Here is a 21011-nt window from a genome sequence, read left to right on the forward strand (position 1 = left end):
TTGGGGGGGGGGGAGGGAGGAGACTGACTTGCGCGTGCGTGTGAAGAAGAAGAGCTCCTTTGTCTCTCTCGTGGCCTGGTTCTCTTGGAGTGTTTTTTCCTCTCTGTGTGTGGTGATGCGGGGGTGTTCCGCTTTTTTTCGCTTCCTTGTGGTCGGACTTCCACGCCTCTTCTTTCGGCTATGTGTCTACTTTTTCGCCATCTTTTCTGTGGACTTGCGCGCCTCGGTTTGTCTTTTTAGGGCCTGCCGACACGCAGAAACAGATTCTGGAGTTTTCGGTGAAGGCGACAGTCCGAGGCCTCGCCGCGCCTCTTCCGGCTACTCTCGCCGACGTGTACGCCACGGTCTTTGCGGCGATGCCCGCCAAGGCACCAACAGCTCCACCCTTCCTCGTCGATCTCGAGCGAGAAGAATACACAAACGTTCTCTTCGAAGCACGCCTCCCGGAATTCAAAGAAATGGTCGCCTTGTGGGCCACGCGCCACGAACTGAAAGTCGCCATTGAAAACGCGATCGGAAACATAGAAAATGTCGCAAGTACGTCCACCCACCCCTCCAACCTCATATATGCATATACATACACGTGAAATATATATATATATATATATTTATTTATATACGTATTTAGCTGCCCGCATATATATATATGTAGATCTTTGTGTAGAAAAGGTCTATTTGCAGGTATATGTCGAGGTGTTCACCCTCGTACACAGATATGCATATGCATGTGTGTGTGTGCAGATGCTCTTTGTGTATATATGCATGGAGAGGTGGCAGTCGCGTGTAGCTGTGCCTCGTTTCGTTTGGTCTTGGGGGGTACAACACACACAGGTCGGCACATGGTGTTTTGAATGCAGAGATTTGCAGAGACGGCCGTCGTTGCAAGAGACGCGTCGTCTCCTTGCACCATCCGGCAGCTCGCCTCTTCGGTTGTGTGGGAGAGTGGAGGATCGTTTTCTCTCGCGGAAAGTTGAGAGAAAAGGCAGGGTGTCATCGACTGCGCGGGCGTGTTTTTCTCAGGTCTCTCAGAAGAAGAGATCGCCAAGAACCTGCAGGAAGGCCTGTTGCCGGTGTCTCTGCGCTCTCCTTCGCCTGCTCGCTTCGGATGGCCAGGCAACGCCGTGGCAGAGAACATCAAAAAGTACATCCGAGAGGCGAAAGCGCAGTTGGCGCTTCGTGCGGGTAAGCCTGAAGCTTTCGTTCTCGTGTTCTGCATTTCGAATGGTGGAAACAAAGGAGGAAGGACGCTTCAGGAAACCGGGGGCAACGGTCGTTTAACTCGATTTGGGTGTCGTCGTCCCATTTTTGAATTTTGAATCCACCCCAAGATTCTGCAGAGAGAGAGGCTTTGGCCACGGAGGGCGGGATACGCTCAGTCGAAAACGGCGCGGCGCGTGAGCAAATCCTTTCCGATTAAAAAGCAAAGCGACACCACAGGGGGGTGAAGAGCGAGCGTTCGAGAGTGAAGAAGAGGAGAGCGAAGGACGGGAAACTGGCGGGCGGACAGCCGATACTGCCACAGGAAGGCCACCAAGGGGAGGAAACGAGAGAGGAGACGCGAGAGAACGCGACGCGAAAGGTGTGAAACAGGAGGCGAAGTGAAAACGCACGCATTCACCTACATTGATATAGACTCCTGCACAGCGAGGCAGGAGAGGAGAGCAAGCACGAAGAAGGCATGAAGAAAGAGATAAGGGAGACAAAAGGGGAGACGCTTCTCCGGGAAGAAGCGAACGGAGATTGCTTGGAAGCAAAACGAACTCGTGAACGAGCCAGGGAAAAGGGAGAACACGCGGGGGGGGACAGAGCTGCCACGCACTGATTGTGTCGATGGAGACACTCCAACGCGAGGTGGGAACTTTGAGGCCCAGCGCGTTTGACATTTGCACGGGAAAAGAGCGAGAAAACCCAGCAGGAGTTTCGGGTTTCGAGGGTGTCGTGCATAGCCGTTTCTCCCGACTTTCCGTACAGGACCGGACATGGTGCATTCGCGTATTCGCGTGAACGGCCGAAGCAAACCGCCGCGACGCGCGGCGTTCCTGTTCCACGAAATCTTCAGGAAAGCCGTCGCCTTCCATAAGGACACCTCCGTTCTCCAATTCAATCAGTTTTTCACCAACATTCTCAAACAAAGGTCCGTGCCCAGTAGAGCATGCAGCGACGCGCCGTCGCCCGCGTCGATACACACGTCTGTGTGCCACGGAGGCAGATATGCGACAGTTTCTGCCAGTAAATACATATGTGTAGACATTACATATTTTTGTTTCTGGAAGCATTTTTCTACGCAAAAAACAGGTGGATCGAGAACTCCATATCCTATATACCCATTGTTCTACGCACCTTCCTCTCGTTCTGTCTCCCTCTACATATATACATATATGTAAATGTATTACATATATATAGAGATATAGATATATGTATATATGCCAACAAGTACTACGTTGCTCTATCCAAATATGTGTACTTCTCTGCAGCATTTTTGCAAACATACTTATTCGTGTGTATGTTTTTCAGACATTAAAGAAAGGTAGAGAGATCCGTGTGCTCCAGTGGGTTGGAGTTTGGGGGCTGATGCCGGCGTGTTTCGCGTTCCTGTGCTTCTTACGGTAACAGCGAGAAGGCATCTGCACAGTGTTTGCGGCGTTGAATGAATGCCACACATTCCATGATTTTAAACTGTCCACTCCTCGAAATCTGTGAAGGCGTTCAACGCGCATACCGAGAGAGGTTGGCGCGTCTCTCTTTTTCCAGAAAAGGTTCCTGTCCCCGCAGGCAGAGTCTCGAGATTCGTTTGTTTCTTCTGCAGTCTAGACTCTCAGTGCCGTGGATACGTGGCGGAGGTGAAGCGACGAATCAAACAGTCTCCGGCAGAATACCAGACAGTCTCTGGGACTGAAGTGATTGCGCCGCTCTTTGAGGGCGAAGGGAAAAACATTTTGAAGCTCGTCGCAGTTGACCCTAGTGGGCGATCGTCCGAGCCTGAACCGGTGAGAGAATTCACTTTTTAGAAATTTCCGGCTTTGCTTCTTTACAGATCTGTCACCAGTGCACCTTTTTCACCTTTTCTTCACGTGCCTCTCTCCCGTTTTTTTCACCTTTTCTTCACGTGTCTCTCTCCCGTTTTTTTCACCTTTTCTTCACGTGTCTCTCTCCCGTCACATCTGTTGACGGTTCCTTCGCCAGTGCACTGCCTGCCGTCGCTTCTTTTCTGTGTATTCTTCTGTCGACCTCCATCCATCGAGGCTCTGTTTTTCCCGTCGCCGCCCATAGGTTTCTCCTTTTCTTCCGGGTTGTCTCTTCAGAACAATTGCTTCCTGTGGACACCCGCCTTCCTGAACGACGAAACGATCGTTGTGGGGTGAACGACGCGCCCGAAGACCGCTGGGGGGAGACGGGTTACCAGCGGTATTTGCGCCTCCCTTTTGTTCCCCGTCCTCTCTTCTTTTTGACGCGGGGGCCTCCGTGTTTTTGTCCCCGCTTCAGTTTGTGTTTTCTCTCGGCTTTTTCTGGTGTCTTCGAACTGCCTCGCGAGTGCCCGCCCGACGGTCTACACGCCCCGCGGTCTCTTTTCTCGCGCGTTCTCTGTTTCGCTGTCTCACTCTCTCCTCTTTCTCTGGGCCTTCGGGCGCGCTTTCGTGTTCTGGCGCCTTTTGCACAGTGGCTTCGTGGCCAGAATCTCTTCCTCGCCTTTTCTCTCTCCTTCGCTGCTTCACTTTCTCTCGCGTGTTGTGCTCTGTGGGCTCTCGCGATCACGCGGCCTCCGTGGCCGTTCGGAGCGCTCTGCCGACGCCGTGCACGCAGGAAAATTTGGTTAAAACCTTGTCTTTCCGGCAACGTTTTCAAATGGATTTTACGATTTCCGGTCCTTCATTGCAGACTCAAACCTGCTGTTTTTTCTCTTTTCTTTTTCGTCGCGTCTGTCGCCTGCAGTCTGTCGCGAGCAAACGCGACACCGGCTTCACGAGGCGGCGCGTGTTTCGATCTTCTCTGTCAATAAAAAACATGCCTCGCACATCCGCCCATTCTCTGCCTTTTTCTGCCCTCAAACCTCTCTCCCGCCTTTCCTCTCCCGTTCTTTCTCTGTTTCTTTCTCTTTCTTCCTCTGTTTCTTTCTCTCTGTTTCCCTCTCCGTTTCTCTCTTTTTTTCTCTTTTTCTCTTTCTGTGTCTTTCTCTGTTGCTCCAATGTTTTCGCTGCTCTCTCCTCCTGACCGGCTCCGAGACGGTACCTTGCACGATCGCCTCCCTCTGAGGTGCCCACGTGTAGGTGTTTTTCTTCACACTTCCGTCGCCTCCACAAGTCTTGAAAAAACCGAAAAACGGAACGAGGCGCTCCACTCAAGAAAGAGGACTGCAGAGGTGAAACGCTTCCAAAGAGACAAAGGAAAACTCTCCAGGGGCAAAAGAGGGCCACAGACACCCGGGAAGAAAGTCTCGCATGTGGTTCTTATAACTTTAAACAACGGAAGCCGGATAGGAGCCCCTGGAGCGAGAGAGGAGAGCAAACAGAGAGAGCAGTAGACTTCGCCGTTATGGCCAAAGAAGAGAAAAAGCCTTGGGAGAGGTGAAAACGCAGGAAACAGAGAAGAGAGGATACAACGTCACAGACTTGCCGTCACGCGTCTTCGGCTTTCAAAACGCACCAGGGGCGCAACCCTCGTGCGTCAGAGAACAAAAAACGGCAAATGGTGATTTCGAAACTTTCCTCTCTGCAGCGCAGACGCAAAAGACGAGAAAAAAGGCGACGAGACGCAGGGCGCTTCGCAACGCTCCGCAGAGGATAAGGGCGACAAAAACAGAAACGCACAGAAGGCTCCAAGAAGCTGCAACGCTCTTTCTTGCTTTCCCCTTCGCTTCCTCTTTGATGCCGAAAGAGAGAAACACACCGCGCGTTCCGTACCAAGACAGTATGCACACTGCGGCCATACTCATCTGTTTTCTTCCCTTTTTCTCTCGCCTTCTGCATGCGTCGCGCGAAGAAGCTCCGCACAGGCGGGCGTTTCTTCTGCTTGGCGTTCACGCGTTGGGATCCTTCGTTTCTTCCGACTCTTTCTCTGCGACACGCCGCCGCTTCATCATGGAGTTGAATTGTGCATAAACCTTCACCATGTCTTCGGGAACCGACCGCCTGTTCGATCACATGAAGGGGCAAAAAACGCGACAAGAATTTCTCTCGCGCGTTTTGTCGTTTTATCGCCGTTGTTGCAAAGCGTCAACGGTGTCCCGGGCGTTTTTCTCACGCCGTTAGTTCCAACATACATCGTCTCTGCGTCACGTCACATCTCTCGAGGGGAGCGACCCATGCGCAAGTGAGGAGAGGTACAGACGGTTTGCTGACAAATCCACAGATACCGGTTTCTCAAAACCATTTCTTTCTCTGGCCTGCTCGAATGTTCCGGCCTTCCGGGCCGCCTCCCTTTTCAGCGTTCTCAAACGGAGTCCTCTCGGGATGACAACCACTGGATTTTGGCCTGTTTCTCTCCATCTCCCGTCTCTTCTCTCTTCCCTCCTTCTCCCCCCTCTCGTTCGCTCCTTCTCTTCTCCGCTTCTTCTCCGCTTCCTGCTCAGTTCACTTTCTCTCACCTGGCATATTTGAACGCCTCATCGAAGTGCTTTTTCGAGATAAACGGCACGGGATCCTTCTCGCCTTTCTCCAGGGGCCTTCCGCGCGCGACCTCTGACTGGATGCATTCCCTCACCGCGTTCTTCGCCGCACGCTGGCAAATCTCCGTGATGTCGGCACCTACCATTTGCATGCAAAACATTCCACGCAAAAACGGATGTCATCACAGACATCACAGAGGCACGCATGCAGACACATCTGGACCTATGCAACGCCGTCGGCATATACAAAGGGATATTTGCATGCAACCGTGCGTGTATACACACACCAGTGCGCAGAGCCGACGTGCTCTGCTAGCACAAGGAAAAACTCGGCTCAGACAAAAAGCAAAGACATTCAAGATCTACACCAGTAGTCCACCTCGTCGGGCCTGAAGACGGCCAGCGCAAAGTTCCGTGTCTCATTGCCATCCAAGAAGGAAAAAGAAGAAGCTTCGCGTTCGCCTCCAGATCTGCCGCATATATGATTTATATATCATATATATACATATGTATATAGGATTTTAAAAATATATCTATATATCTATATATATTTTATATACTTTAGATTCGACCTGGCGCAAGCCTCTACATTCAGTCCACCTCGACTCGGTGCCGAGGTTCACCTGCATGTATCTTACACATGTACGAGTATAAATCCACATGCAAATGTGCAGAGTTGTGGACAGTCATGTATACACACAGATATACGGCATTATGGAAATATAGATAGATGGCTAGACAGATGGATAGATAGATGGATAGAAACAAAGAGAGAGATGTACAGATACATATCGATGAACACAGATCGCTATATTGAGAGGTGTTGACGAAATCCGCGCCTAAACACGACCCACGAGAACAAGACGCGTCATGCACTTGCATCCATTTGTTTCTTCTTGTCTCCTCTGCATTGTCTTTGTGGATGTGTCTCCCTTCCTTTCGTTGAGCTCTGTAAAGCTTTTGACATTTGTCTCCTCGTCATGTCCATCTCTCTCGTCGTCCCTTAATGGTGTTTCGGTTCATTTGTCTCTTTCTTCTTTCCTTTCTGCTTTCCCCTCACAGCGTTCTCTCCACTTTGTGTGTGAATTTCTCGCACCTGAAAAGCCCTCGAGACGGCGCGACATGTCTTCAATGTCCACATCGGGGGCTAGCGGCGACTTTCGAAGTGCGGCCTTGAAAATGTTCACGCGACTCTTGAAATCTGGAAGCGGAATGTACAAAAGCTGGTCGAGACGCCCCGGCCGAGTCACCGCCGGGTCCAGGATATCAGGCCTAAACTCCAAATGCGCATTCGAACAAATCCACAAACGACCGTCTTCGCAGCACTTGTGAATCTTCCAGAGAGGCTCACGCGGCGTCTGTCGACAGCACGCCGAAAACATCCACAAACGACTTTGCAACACCAAAGAGAAAAGTCGGAGAAACGCCACAAGGAACGCATGCTGCATACTGCTGTATATACACTCACCTCTACCTATAATACTACATCCATGCGTGTTTACATCTACCTAAATATATATATATATATATATATGTATGTCTACAAGATAACTGTATCGCTTTGCGTCTTCTTCAATCTGCGGTACGGCGCCCTACGCTTGCGTCCCTCTCGCCCTCGCTTTGTCCGGCTGTGCAAGCGAAGTCTCTCGTGGTTTACAAGCGCCAAGAACGACGGAGACAGAGGAGGCGCAGAAAAAGATGCGCAAAAACTGACAGATGTGGTCTTGTACACGCATGCACACAGACGGAGACCGGGCTGCAGCGCTCTCCTAAGCTTTCCCGTCGCTCTCCAGTATTACATGCTTTCACACTCAGACAGATGGTGCAAATGCCCTCCCGCCACTCTTCACGCGAACTGAAAAAAACAGTCTGCCAGGCCACAAACAGAATGTGTGCGCGCAGGAGACAAGCGCGAAGACGCTCTCCCTTCTCTCTTTTTCTCTCGCTTACCGGTTGGTTGCGCCGATGACAAAAATGGGTTTTCGCTTCCCGATGCCGTCGATTTCCGTCAAGATTTGGTTTATCACGCGATCGGCAGCCTCGCCGCCGCCTCCCGTCCCCGACCCCCTGGCCTTGGCGATGGAATCCATCTCGTCGAAGAAAATCACGCACGGCGCCGCAGCTCTGTCGGCGGAAAAACAGAGAAAGGGGCGAACAGACAGAAAGAGAAGAAACGCAGACCGGTTTGAGTTCTCTCGAGACGTGCATTTTTCAGCGAAAGGGAAGACAAACGGCAGGTTTTCTCGGCGACAATGCGATTACCTTTTCTAACGCTAAACAGACTCAGCGAAATAGAGAGACTCAAATCTGTGCACAACTTCCCTTTCCACAAACACACTGCCGCACCGAAGCTCACATACACATCTATATACATATATGTATATATATGTCATATATATATATACATTTATATACATATATATACATATACATATATATACATATATATACGTATACATATATACATATATATACATATACATATATATACATATATATACATATATATATATATATATATATACATATACATATATATACATATATATACATATACATATAGACATACAGATATATTGATATATGCACATCGAGAAGCACACGGATATGTGCAGACAAAATCAAGGTGGATTGTAGAGAGTACACGCGTGTTCAAAGGCACCACCGCAGAGGGTGTTCCCTGTGTGTGTCGATATCGGCTCTGGAAGCGTCGCATATCTGCCTTGCATTTTCACACACGCGTGCGGGCTCTGGAGGCTCGTCTCTCTCACCTCGCTTTGTCGAAGAGATCACGCACGTTCGCTTCCGACTCGCCGAACCACATCGTTAGGAGTTCTGGTCCTTTCACGCTGATGAAGTTTGCTTTGCACTCGTTCGCCACAGCCTTCGCGAGGAGAGTCTTGCCGCACCCCGGCGGTCCGTAGAAGAGCACACCCTTGCTTGGAGCCAAACCGAATTTGTGGAATTTCTCTCCGTGCTCGACAGGGTACTGAACTGAAAAAACAAACGCCTGCAGCGCTCGCTGTATCTGGTGCCGAAAAATGGAGGAGACAGGGTTGAGGTTTTACGGCCGAGCACCCGACCTGCGGGAACAACTCCCGCGCCACGTGCCGCCGCCGGCACGAAAAACGTCCAGTATCCTTCTCGCCATGCTCGCCTTTTCTCGCGTCGCTTTCCCTGCGGTTTTCCTCCCCCGCTGAGGAGCTCCGGCCTCCGCCGCGGCGTGCATGCAGCGAGCGGCACAAGCGGCACATTTCGTCTTCTCTTGCGCTGTCTCTTTTCCCTCCTACGCTTTCCTTCGCGACGCTTACCTGTTTCGACGAGTTCTTCCTTCACTTCTTCCAAACCGCCAATGTCTTCCCACCGGACGTCAGGTACCTCCACATGCCTTTCTCGCAGAGCGCTCGGATTTACCACCGACAACGCGTGGACAAAGTGCGGCATGCGAACTTGGAACTTTGCAAGAGTCTGGTCACAAAAAACGAGACACGCCGACGATCTGCCTATGTTCCTACGCAGAGGCGAAAACCCTCTGTTGTCCCTGTTTCGCCTTCTCGCAGTTTCCAGGCCAAACGTCCTGGATCTCTATCTCTTCAGTGACCGCCCGCGGGCCTGCTCATTTTCCCGCTGTGATCTCTTCGTTTCTTCGCCGTTCCCTCTTCATTTGCGTTTCGTCTCCGCTTTTCCTTGTCGCCGCTCCGATTCACTCCCTCTTGCTCTCTCCGAATGTCTTCTTTATCAAATACCCATGTTTTTCTGCCTCCTCGTCGTTCTCTTTCCCTTCATCCTCTTCTTCCTCCTCTTTCTTTCCTTTCTTGTCCTACTTTTCTTTCCCTTCTTTCCTTTCTTTCCTTTCTTTCCTTTCCTTCTTTTCCTTCTTTTCTTTCTCTTCTTACCTCAGGGTCAACTTCGTCTTTGTCAAAGTCGACAAACCGGCAGTTCTCGCGGACGCACTGCATCGCCGCTTCGAGGCACAGCTGGGCCATGTCCGCGCCGACGAATCCGTGAGCGTCCTTCGCAATCTTCTCCAGATCAACGTCGGAGCCTAAATTCATCTTGGCCGCTTTCTTCTTCAGAATCTCCGTCCGACCCTGCTCGTCGGGGATCGGAATCTCAATCTCGCGATCGAAACGCCCAAAGCTGCCACAGAACAAAAACCACAAAGGCAAGTTCCACAGAGAAACGCACCCGCACTCAAGGGAAGCGACACACACTCGACACATGTCTTTCGACAAGCATCTCCTACGCAAAACGAGTCACAAAGTGTACATCTGCTTAGCTGTATACACACACATTATGTATGCATATGTACGTATATATATATATATATATATAGATACGTGTATATGACTATGCATATACATATATGCATAGAGATATATATTTATATATATATATATATATATATATATATGTTTACAGAGAGCCGGGGAGATAAGGGTTTACGAAGAAGAGGCCGCGAGTCTTCCAACCAGAAACGCGAAAAGGAGACACTCTGCCCCACAGCGAGGTGCGCGTGCTCACCGGCGCAGCGCAGGATCAAGTTGATTCGGTCGGTTTGTTGCCGCGAGGACGACAATGTTTTTGTCGCTGCTGACGCCGTCCATAAGCGTGAGAAGCTGGCAAGCAAAGCACGCGATAAAGTAAGAGAAGAAGTGAAAAGAAGGAAATACACAGAGAAGTGCACAAGAAGACGAACAAGATAGAGAGAGAGTGCAAAAGAAGGAGGAACGCCGAGAACACGTGTAAACAGAGGACAAGACAGAGAGAGAATACGTGAAGATGATAGAGATGAAGAGCGCGAAAAAAACAAATCAAGTTGGTGAGTCGACCGTTTAGGGCAACTCGCTTTTCCCTCGGCCTCCGCCCCTCTCGCCGTTTTGTCTCGCTTCCGTCCCCGATCACTCACCTGGGCCACGATGCGTTTCTCGACTTCGCCCTGCGTCTTGTCGCGCTTGCTCGCGATTGAATCGATCTCGTCGATGAAAAGGAGACACGGAGACAGCGCCGCCGCCTCTTCGAAAATCCGGCGCAGATTCGCCTCGCTCTCACCAGCCAACTTGGACTGAACAGCACCCAAACCGACGCCGCGCACACGTGACGACAAGAAGCCGCAGAAATGGAACAAGAGCAAGGAAAAGAGAGAAGAGAAGGAAAGAGACAGAAAGAGAGAAGGAAAGAAAGAGAAAGAGAGAAGGAAGATTCGATGGGAACGTTTCGGCTGGGACGGTTTCCACGGCTGAGTGCGTCCAAAGGCCCCGAAGTCCACAGCGCGACGTGTGTGGCGAGCGCGTTTCGCTCGCCAGACGACCGAACCGCTGAAGGGCGTCGTCCGAGAGGAAAGTGGATTCCACGTGAGACTCGCTTGTGGCCGCCGGCTGGAAGTCGACCGCGGCCTGTTTTGCCTTTCTGTGATTCTTTCCGAAATGCTAAACTCTCAAGCGGCCCCAGAGACACGCCGGCAGTGCGTTTGTTGCGCCCGAAAAGGCGCCGCAGAAACGCCTCACGGCGTCACTTCTTTCTTTTCTTTGAGCGTTTGCGTTCCTCACCATGACTTCCGGGCCATTTACGGTCAGGAAGTTCGCGCCGCACTCGTTCGCGATCGCCTTCGCGAGGAGCGTCTTTCCGCATCCACTCGAGCCGTGCAGCAAAACGCCTCGAGGCGTCTGTACGCCCACCTGGGCAGACAGCAGAGACAAACGGGCAGCTGGCGAGAGAGAATGGAGCGGAACAATGCCCGAAAAACCAGAATAGAGGCTGATGCAATACACTGTCTCCCAACTACATAGAATCATAGAACTCTGTATTTACATGTAAATCTAATAGAATCAACACGGAAGACGAGCAGGCACAAAAACGAAAAACGAAAACGGAAGAGCAGACACAGGGGCGAACAGGACGAACAGGAAACAACGGCCGCGAAGAGGAGGAACAAGGAAGCAGAAAAGACGAAACAGCGCAGGATAGAAGAACCAAGGCGGGATCGAAGAAAAGCGAGGGAAGACGACAAGAAGAAAAGAAGAGAAGCGGAAGACGATTTGGAGAAGGAACACCAGAGTACCTCTCTTCCTATCTGCATGTCGCCCCTGGAAGAGACAGCGGTACACTTAGAACCGCTCGACTTCCTGAAGGCTAAAGAAGGCTCGAGTCCCCGCGCTTTTCCTGGCCATATCACCGCTTCCTCTTTTACCTCGCGTTCTCTCTTTCTATCTCTCTGTCTCTCTCTCCTTTTCTCTCTCTCTTTCTCTCTTTCTTTCTGAGAGTTTACGATAGAGAAGGAGAAATCACTTTTCGACAAGAGTGAGAAGCCTCGACGCGCGCGATTCCCTTTCTCGGGTCGGCGGTTTCCACTTACTTGCTTGAAGATTTCGGGGAATCTCAGCGGCAGCTCCACGAGTTCCCGGATGAGCGTCAATTCCTTCTTTAGGCCGCCCACGTCGTCGTAGGTGATCATCGAGGAGGTGTCGAACTGCGCTGGACGGAAGCGACAAGAAAATGAACCCGAATCGGCAGAGACGCGCATGCAGACAAACACGCCGGCGCGAGCGCGAGCGCGACCGCCTCTCGTGTCCTCTCCCTCTGGGCGAGAAGCCCAGAATGGTTCGGGAGGCGTCGCCGCTGCGTAAAACGTGTTTGATGAATTACGATAAGGAATTTATATAACATCCTAGTGCAAACAGAGTGCATGTTCAAAACGACAGTGATGCCATCGCAGTGTGAAAGCACGCGGTCCCGAGAGAAGGCACAAGGAAGCAGGCTGGAAAAGCTGGCTCCCCACTGAGGCACGGGACGCCGACGAAAAAGAGAAGAAGTCTCGAGCACGAGAAACCCAAGAAAAGTGCACGGCACGCGTCTACAGAAAAGAAGCACAAACGAGGAGCTCGCGCAGTCAGCCCTTTGCAGGACGAACCTTGAAAGACGTCGCCTGTCGTTACACACCGATTTGCACGGAGAGTTACACACTTACACACCGCTGCCTACACATCTCTACTTGTGTGCAATCACATTTATATGTGTGTCGGTGTGTACTACTATACTTCTATTTTTACGAAAAGATGTGGAGAAATACACGTGTGTACGGGAGGAGACCGACACTGGGTTCTGTCGACATTCATCATAGATGTGGGGCATCGCCTAGCGTTGCCGAGTAGAGAGACGGGCGCGGGAAGACAAGGAACGAAATCTACCTCGATCGAGAGGTTCGCCATCGCAGATGATTTCCGTGGCGTCGTCGACGAGGGCGAGGTCTTGGTCGTCTTTTCCGTCTGTGTCGATTTGCATGATTTTGACTTCAACTTTTCCGGCGGTTTCGCCTCTGTCTCCCTTCGCGTTTTTGGGGAACTCCAAAACGAATTGGTCCCCGAGCTTCACAGGTCGCGACGTGTGGCGGAAAAACTTGGCCGCCACTTCCTCCACTGACGGTTTGTCTCCGTCTCGGTCTCCTCGCGAGGCGTCTTTTGTCTCTCCGCGTTCGGCGTCTCCGTCTCGAACGTCTGCGAGTGTGTCCGAGAAAGGCAGCACAAAGATCCTTCGAGCGTGGGGGAGGAGACGCTGCGGGGTGACCTTCACGACGTCCTGCGCATGCAGTTTGATGTGTTTTAGTGCGTGCTCGTGGAGCGAGACGTGGCGCGCCTCGAGGCTCTTATCCGGCATCACAATGGCGACGGTTTCTCGCTTTCGTCGCCCCGAGAGAAGAACCACATCGCCCTTCTGAACCTGCAGCGCAGTCATGTCGCGCGGCGAGAGAAAGACGACAGACGGATCTCGACGATGCGATCCCTTCACCACAAACAGATTCCCCGACGCAGGCAAAGACGGAGACGGAGAAGCCGAGAAGAGCGAACGACCGCCACGCAGAGAAGAAAGAAGAGAAGAGAGAGAAGCGGGAGAAGACGCGGGAGAAGAGGAAGAAGAGGGAGGAGACGGACAATCTGGAGCAGAACAGTGCGGCGAGATATGCCGACGGTCTGTGGAAAGGAAGTCTCTGAAGACGGGGGCTGTGACAGCAGAGAGAGGCGCCGAAGGAGAAGAACAAGAATCCGAGGTAGAAGACCCGAAGTTTGAGGTATCCGAAGGAGGCGCTTCTCCAGAGCTGTTGCTAGCGTTCGTCGCTCTTTGTCGGCTCTCTCGGTCGTTCGAGGAGGACGGCAGAATGGCTGCAGGCAGGAAAAGACTGTTTCTTCTGTCGCGCCTCAGCTGTGAGGTGCCGGCGTCTGTCGCGTGTTGACGAGACGCCCATGGCGACCCGAGCTGGCCACCGGAGAAGAAAAAAGACCGACTGCGATGAAGCGAAGAACGCGAGGGAGAAAGAGAGGGAGAAGAAGGAAGAGAGGGCGAAGGAGAAGAAGGAAGCGAAGGCGGAGAGGCGCGACGAACGACAGCGTGCGTGGGGAAAACAAAGACAAAATGGTGGGAGAAAAGAGCAAAAAGGAACAAGAGAGAGAAGAGACGAAGCACGGGGGAACGCCTGAAAAGAGGGACTGGGCAGTTCCAGCTCCCGCCCTCGGGACGGCAAGGCGTCGGCTCCATTTTCGTCCGCGAAAGGAGAGAACAAAACAGCAGGGCGGCGTGAGGGGAGCGTCGGAGGAAAAAGAAAAGCGCGGAGACGAAGGAGAAAGAGAAGGTGAGAACCGCGCAGGAGAGAGACGAGCTGCGTGTGGATCTTTTCGGCTTTCTCGACAGACGGAGGTCTGTCTAGAGCGTGATTCGCATTTTCTGTGTGGGTCACTTGTCTCCAGAGAGCGAAGAGGAACGTTGCGACTGCAGAGAGACACCGGCGAGACGAGGGGGAAAATAGACGACTGGGCGAGGAACAGCTCGGCCTCCTCGACGGAGGAAAGACAGAAAGCCACGCTCCCTTCCAGCCCCTTTCTCTCTGTGTTCCGAAGCGAGAAAAGGCCAGAGAAAGAGAGCGAGAAGGACAGGAAATATGAGGAAAGATAGAGGCAAAGAAGAAGTGAAGAAAGAACCCGAGTGAAGAACGAACTTGAGACAAAGCGAGACACGAGACGCCCGCCACGTCGGGGCGTTGCGCCGCTGTCTCTCGAGAGACAAGAAAAAGAGGGGACGACGGAGAGGGGAAGAGAGGAAATCGAGGTCAGCACGAAGACGCAAAGCTCAGGAGAGACGAGAAAAAACAAGGAAGACGGCTCCAGAGAACAGCGTGCTGTCTGTACGGTGCAGGAGAGACATACGGAAGAAAAACGGAGGCAAGTCACAAAACCCGCTCGAGAGAAGAGAAAAAACGAAACGATCTGTGTGAAATAAAACCGGCAAATCTTGTGCTGCCTTCAGACTTTGTGCAGATTCAAACTTGCCACACGATAAGAGACACGGGAGACGCTTCACTTTCTCTCGCGTCTCTTTGACGAGAGTACGACAAAAATGACACGGGGTATGAACTCTCGAGTCAACGAGAGAGAACTGCGCGATTCCCTTTCACTTTTCGCTCTTTCGTCTTTCTCTCTCGGCCTGTCTCTCGCGCTCGTCGAGTCGCTGTCTCCTCTCTTGGGGCTGCAGCGTCCCGCCCCTGTCTCGCGGTGTGAAGAAACAGAGTTGAACAGAGCAAAGGTTCACCAGGAGGAGAGCGGCAGGACGGAAGGCAGTCAAGAAGAGGAAAGAAGAACAAAAAGGGGACAAGGGAAACAGGGAAAGGGAAAAGACGGAAAGTGACAAACAACATGCCAACTTTTTCTCGGTGTCGCGCGCATGCATGCACACATACGGCAGCGAGGGAGTCTCTCGCGGCTCTTTCCTGCCCGTGCGGAGGCCGCTCTGTCTCTGGAGACACGCAGAGACACGTGGAGACAGGAAGAGACACTCAGCGAAAACCATGGGAAAAGGCTTTTTGTGTCGCTCTCTAGACTCGAATCTGTGTCGTTCTTTGCATGCTAGCTCATGCGATTGAGCGTGCAAAAAGGTCTTAAAATCGGGGGGAAACGGTCAAGAAAGGCGATCGCAAGAAAAGGCAAAATCGCGGTCCGTTTTCTGGCGCCGTCTGCCCCGCGCCTCTCGTCTAGAGTCTGTGCAGCCAGGCCTTCACTCCCTGCAAGCAGGTGTCCTGCAATTATGTAAAGATATACATATATATATATATATATCCGTGAGTATGTAGGCAGAGGGAATGATCTAAATTTATAGAGAGAAAAATCGTGCTCGGACTGGGGGGGGACCGGTTTCCGCGAGGAGGTCTCTATGTAGAACCTGAGTGTTTGCGATGCATTTGAGAAGAGGCGTTTCGTTTAGGACTTGTACAGTTGATTAAAAGATACAAAAACAGAATCGAAGTACACGCTCGCCCCGACCACATATTCGACTGACCGCCTCGTCTTCGCTTGTGTGCCATGCATGCGCCTCCACATGAACCCAACAACAAAGAGAGATCTCGGTGGTTTTTCGAGGCTGCCTCAGGAGGTTCCGGCGCCCAAGCTGGAGCGTCTATCGCTTCTCCGGAATCGGGAGCGAAGCGCAATCCAGTGACATCGCAAACATTACTGTAAGTGTGTATACGCGACGTAAAAGAAGAGAGTGTTGTGCGTTTACATATGCATACAGATATGCATCTGCGTTTCAGGATGAATACGTTCTTTACAGGACAACTCGAGATCCTGCTTCAAGCGTTTCGTGCGTGAGCAACGCCTGTTGACCTAAACTTCTGAGAACTGCGTTGTGCGCGTGTTTGTGACTGGTATTCTGTTCGGCTTCCCCATCAGGCAGAAAACCCTGAGGGAAGGACCACGCACCCGGCCTCCAGAGGCGATGGAGATGAACTCGGGTACAGCTACGGCGAGTTTCGGTGCCAGGACGCATGCGCAACGGCGAAAACCGTTGAAAACCCAAGAGACGGAAATGCCGCCGCTCGACCGCCGCGTCTCCCGCTTCTTCGATCCTTTCTCGTGCCACATACACGCACGCTTTCTGTGCGGAAAGAAATATCCGTTTGATTGTTTTGAGAAACGTGCGAAAACGCCACCCGACTCCGGGACCGCAGTTGCTCAGAGACTTCCCGGCATCGCTGTGGTCGCACCGCTCGCTTCCAGGGGTGTTCTGTGCCCGTTACGTGCGCAGAAAAACTGAGCGATCTACGAGAAAAGTGGGGAAACATCGGACGCCTCGCGTCGAGAAAGGCGGAAACGCCCTGGGAGGAAAGAGCGGAAAGTGCGCGCAGACCCCGTTAGATGCGAACTTTCAGCACGGCCTGTGCAGACTTGCCCTCAAGACCACGCCCGAAAAGACGAGAACGCGAGAAAAGAAGCGAGGCAACGAGAGAAGAGACCGAGAAAGAACAGACGAAACACAGGCAGGCCAAGCTACGAGAAGAGAAGGGAGTGCCACCAGCGCGTTCCAAGGAAAACAAAGAGGAAACGAACAGAGCCGCAAAAGCGGGTGCCGCCGAGCGTGCGGACACTCGGCGCTGACGGAGAAACCTACTTCCGGGAAGACGTTTTGACAAGGAAAAACGGGGAGAGAAACAACTGATTCCGCACACCCTTTGCACGAGAAACTGAGACCTCTCTCAAGAAGCTCCACGCTGAGCAAACAGACGGCGCGAACTGCGGCGAGACACCCGGTGCTTATCCATGCACTGTTGTCCCTTTCTGTCTCTGGGCGGCGGGGAAAAAGCTCGGGAAAACGGGACACGCGGCGGCCGGGCCGGCGGCAGACTTTGGTCGGGCGTTTTGCGGCCACTGTCCCCAGAGTGGCGATTTCTTTTTCCTTCAAAGGCGCGTGTGTTCTCGGCGAAAGAACGCCGCCATTCACAGCTCGTAGCGGCGCTTCGAATACGCTGCCATGTCGTACAACTCACACTTCACCTTCCTCTTGGCGAAGCTTCGATTGTTCAACACGCGCACCGCCCGATTCGCCTCTGCGCAGTGCAAACAGCCGCACGCGTACACTCGAGAGTCACGACACCGCAAGAAAGGCCACAACGAACTGAAAAGAAAAAGACAGAGCATCTCTCTCCTTTAAAAAAGACAGTCCAACGGCCAGGCCACTTTTACACGCATACGACCCCACACATATGCATATATATTTAAATATAAAGTACATACAAATCTGCCTTGATCTGTCTCTCTCTAGGCACTCTCTCAAAAATGCAGACATACACATTTTAATACCCGTATATATCTATATCTACACACCTATATATATCTATATATTAGAATGTGCGTTTGGAGATGTGCGCAATTGGAGATATGTGCTTGTGTATTCCCTAGTCGAGAGAGTCTCAGGCAGGGGCCAGCCGCATCGGCGGAGAGAGGCGGCAGGTCATCTCTTTATTCTTTCTTTTGCTCTCGAGTGTAGGACTTCCTCCCGGTTGACCGGCGGAAAGCTGCGACTGTTTCTCTCGGCGCTTCTCTCAACTCGCGCGCGCGCGCAGGCAGCTTTGTGTCCTCGAGCTTGGCTCTCTATGAACGCTTGTTTTGGCGACGGGTTTTTGTCGTTTTTTCCAAAAAGGTCGTCTTTCTCGCGATTTTGCCCCCGCGGCGAATGCGGCCTACGCTCTGGCAGCTGGTAGAGCGCAAACGCTCGGACCTCCTGAGTGCTGGCGACGACGTGGATGCGAACTTCCACAACCTTCCCGTGCTTCAGACACTCCTGATAAATCTGCGAGGAAAACCCACGTCCCGAGTGAAAAAACCTCAGCGAAGCAGGGAGATCTGCGCGAGCTTTCCACATGAGAGCTCCAGCGCAAAAGAGCGAGTTGAAAAAACTTGCAGAGTGAGGGCCTTCCAAAAAACCCGTGGAAAGGTGAAATGAGCAGAGTCAACGAGAACGGCGCTGATCCGCAAATCTACGTCTATAAATACATACCCAAAAATGTAAACAAATATAGGTATATGTATATATATGTGTATCATATACATATATACATATGTATGTATATATATATATATATATCAATAGATGGAGAGACAGGCGTCGTAGTTGAGGTCAGATCCAGTGTGCAGAGAGAATGGAACTGGGTGGGACGGCTCTCCTCTCAGGCTGTACCTCGTCTTTCACATCATCATCGAGGTCATCAACATCCATGAGGTTCTTCAGGACAATCAGCGTCGAAGGCGCGTCGCCGTTCCGCGCATCGAGGGTGACATGGAGGGTGTTCCCTGCGGAAAAGAGGAGTTTTTTATAACACAAAGGAGATGAAAGAAGAAAGGACATTACTGACTCAGCTTCGAGGGCGACATAACGTGTGCTCCCAGCGAAAACGACGAAAGCCGCGAGTAGCCACGGGGGTCCGACAGCACCAAGAAAAAGAAAACGGTTTCCAGCCGTGCGCAGGACCGAATGAAAAGAAGAGGCAGAGAAAGAGAAATAGAGAGAGAGAAGAGAGAAACAGAATGGTAACAAGAAAGTGAAAAAGAGAAAAAGCAAGAAAGAGGATAAAGAGAGAGAGAAAGAAAGAAAGGGAGAAAGACAGAGAAAGGGAGAAAGAAAGAGGAGACGCCGGTGAAAGAAACTCCAACTATTTCTCACGGGGAAGAAAAAGGCGAAAACGGAACGGCAGAGAGGAAAGCAGGAGAAAAGGAGAGAAATGAGACCTGAGTAATGGAGAGCGGAATCTGTGGAGAAAAAAGTGAGAAGAGAGAATGGCGCGGGCGGCACATCCCGGAAGACAAGGGAGAGACGAGAAAGCAGAAGAGAGAGGCCTACCTCCAACGTCGAAACCATGCATCGTCGAGACTGCAGTGTTCGCATCGCTCTTCTCAAAGAAGTGAATGTACGCTTCGCGGCGATGAGGAAAGTGGTCTAGAGTCGTGATCGGCCCAAAAACATCAAAAACTTGCTGACAAAAAAACAAAAAAGACCAGGCGGAGAGACACAAGTTCCAAGTTCGTGGAGAACACGCCGACAGGGGGGAGCCAACGCGCATGCAATGACCTCTACATGCACGGGACGCCTCTACGCTACCCATCCAGCTACACGCTGATCAGAAAATAGTACGTACGTATTCATGTATGTACATATATATATATATATAGTTATGTACAAGTATGATTCTAGATGTTTGTATGTATACCGTTTACGTATACGTATATGCGTACAACTACAAATGCGTGTAGATATGTTGGTGTATATGTGCATGTGCAGCTGAAAAAAACCCGACTGAGACACAAAGATACATGGAAACAGCTATGCGGGAGCGGCTGTTTATCAAAAACACAGGGGTATCCGATCGATAGTCGAGAACGGGAGTTGCACGGCGATGGATCGAGAAGAAGGAAAGCACACGCCTTTAAGACGAAAAGGCGCAGTTTTCAGGAGACAGCCTTGACCAGGTGCGCCCCGGCCCCCCCAAACAGTCGCCTCCTGAGCACTTACTTTAACTTCGGCTTCTGAAAAGCCCGCAGGGAGGTTGGTGACCTTCACCACTTTCGATCCACTGACGGGGTTCGCTAGGTCCTCTGCAAAATTCCAGGTTTGAACAGAAGGCGAAGAGACGCCAAGGTCGGCTCCCCGCCAAATCTCGCGTATTTGACACCCAAATGCGTGGGGTGCACACGAAGGCGCAATTCAGTCGTTCCGAGGGCGCTTCCGCGGAAAAACCAGCGACGCAGCGACGCACAACACTCTTCATGTATGCAGATATAAAAGTAGATATGTGTACATGTGTGTATAACAACGATCACGTAAGCGACGCAAAAAATACGAGCATTTCCTGTGAAGGATCCACATCCACATGCCTTGCTGCACGTGCTTCTATACAGGATCTCGCGCACCGCTCGGCGGTTTCCTCGCGAGCATTTCTGTGCCTTCGCCCCTCCGTTGTTCCTTCCTTTCTGCGGAGCGTTTTTCTCTCGACTTCCGTCCTCCCTGCGAGTTCCGCGCCGCCCAGAACTCTTCCAAGTTGCGCTGTCTCACCTGATTCTGCTCGACTGGCGAACTGCTGATACGTCGCCACACCAAAGAGACCTGTTGACGGGTTCTGCCGACAGAGCAACGGACCGCAAGCAAAAAAAGAGTAGTGAAAGAGGCGCAAGAAAAGGAAGACAACGAAACTGAGAGCAAGAAAGGGACGAGGAAGCGCAAAGAGAATCGCACGCAGCGCGTTCCCGCCTGAATCGAGGAGAGTTTTTCTTCGTTTGTCCCACCGCCGCGCGCTTCGACACAGACACCCTTTTGGGGCCTTCCTCCTTCTGGGCTTCTCGCGCCGCCTGGTGCCATGAAGCTGGTCCTGCATGCGCCACTTGAATCCGCCGCCCTTTGAAGCGGAAATTGTTCATGGCCTGTACAGCCGTTTGCTGCAAAAGAAAGGCACCGTCCCGTAAAGAAAAACACTCAAGAGTCGCCGCGAATCTCCAGGAACACAGCACTTCCCTTCTCTTTCTCTTCCTGTTCTCTGCCCTCGATCTTCTTTCCGTCTCCCTTCGATCTTCTTTCCCTGTCCATTCGATTTTCTATCACG

At 51.8% G+C, this 21011-nt stretch overlaps 1 protein-coding gene across 1 annotated transcript; it reads right to left on the reverse strand.

The window, feature by feature from the left end:
* Positions 1–5014: 5014 nt before the first annotated feature.
* On the reverse strand, positions 5015–13333 carry NCLIV_004280 (hypothetical protein; the record flags this gene model as incomplete). Its single annotated transcript, XM_003879930.1, has 12 exons — positions 5015–5126; positions 5582–5741; positions 6699–6874; positions 7553–7726; positions 8374–8596; positions 8914–9070; positions 9499–9742; positions 10127–10221; positions 10512–10667; positions 11152–11280; positions 11958–12076; positions 12790–13333. 12 exons carry the CDS (start codon positions 13331–13333, stop codon positions 5015–5017), a joined length of 2289 nt encoding a protein of 762 aa, XP_003879979.1.
* Positions 13334–21011: the final 7678 nt, after the last annotated feature.

The sequence above is a fragment of the Neospora caninum genome, chromosome Ib, assembly GCF_000208865.1.
Source record: "Neospora caninum Liverpool complete genome, chromosome Ib".
Classification (NCBI taxonomy): Eukaryota; Apicomplexa; class Conoidasida; order Eucoccidiorida; family Sarcocystidae; genus Neospora; species Neospora caninum.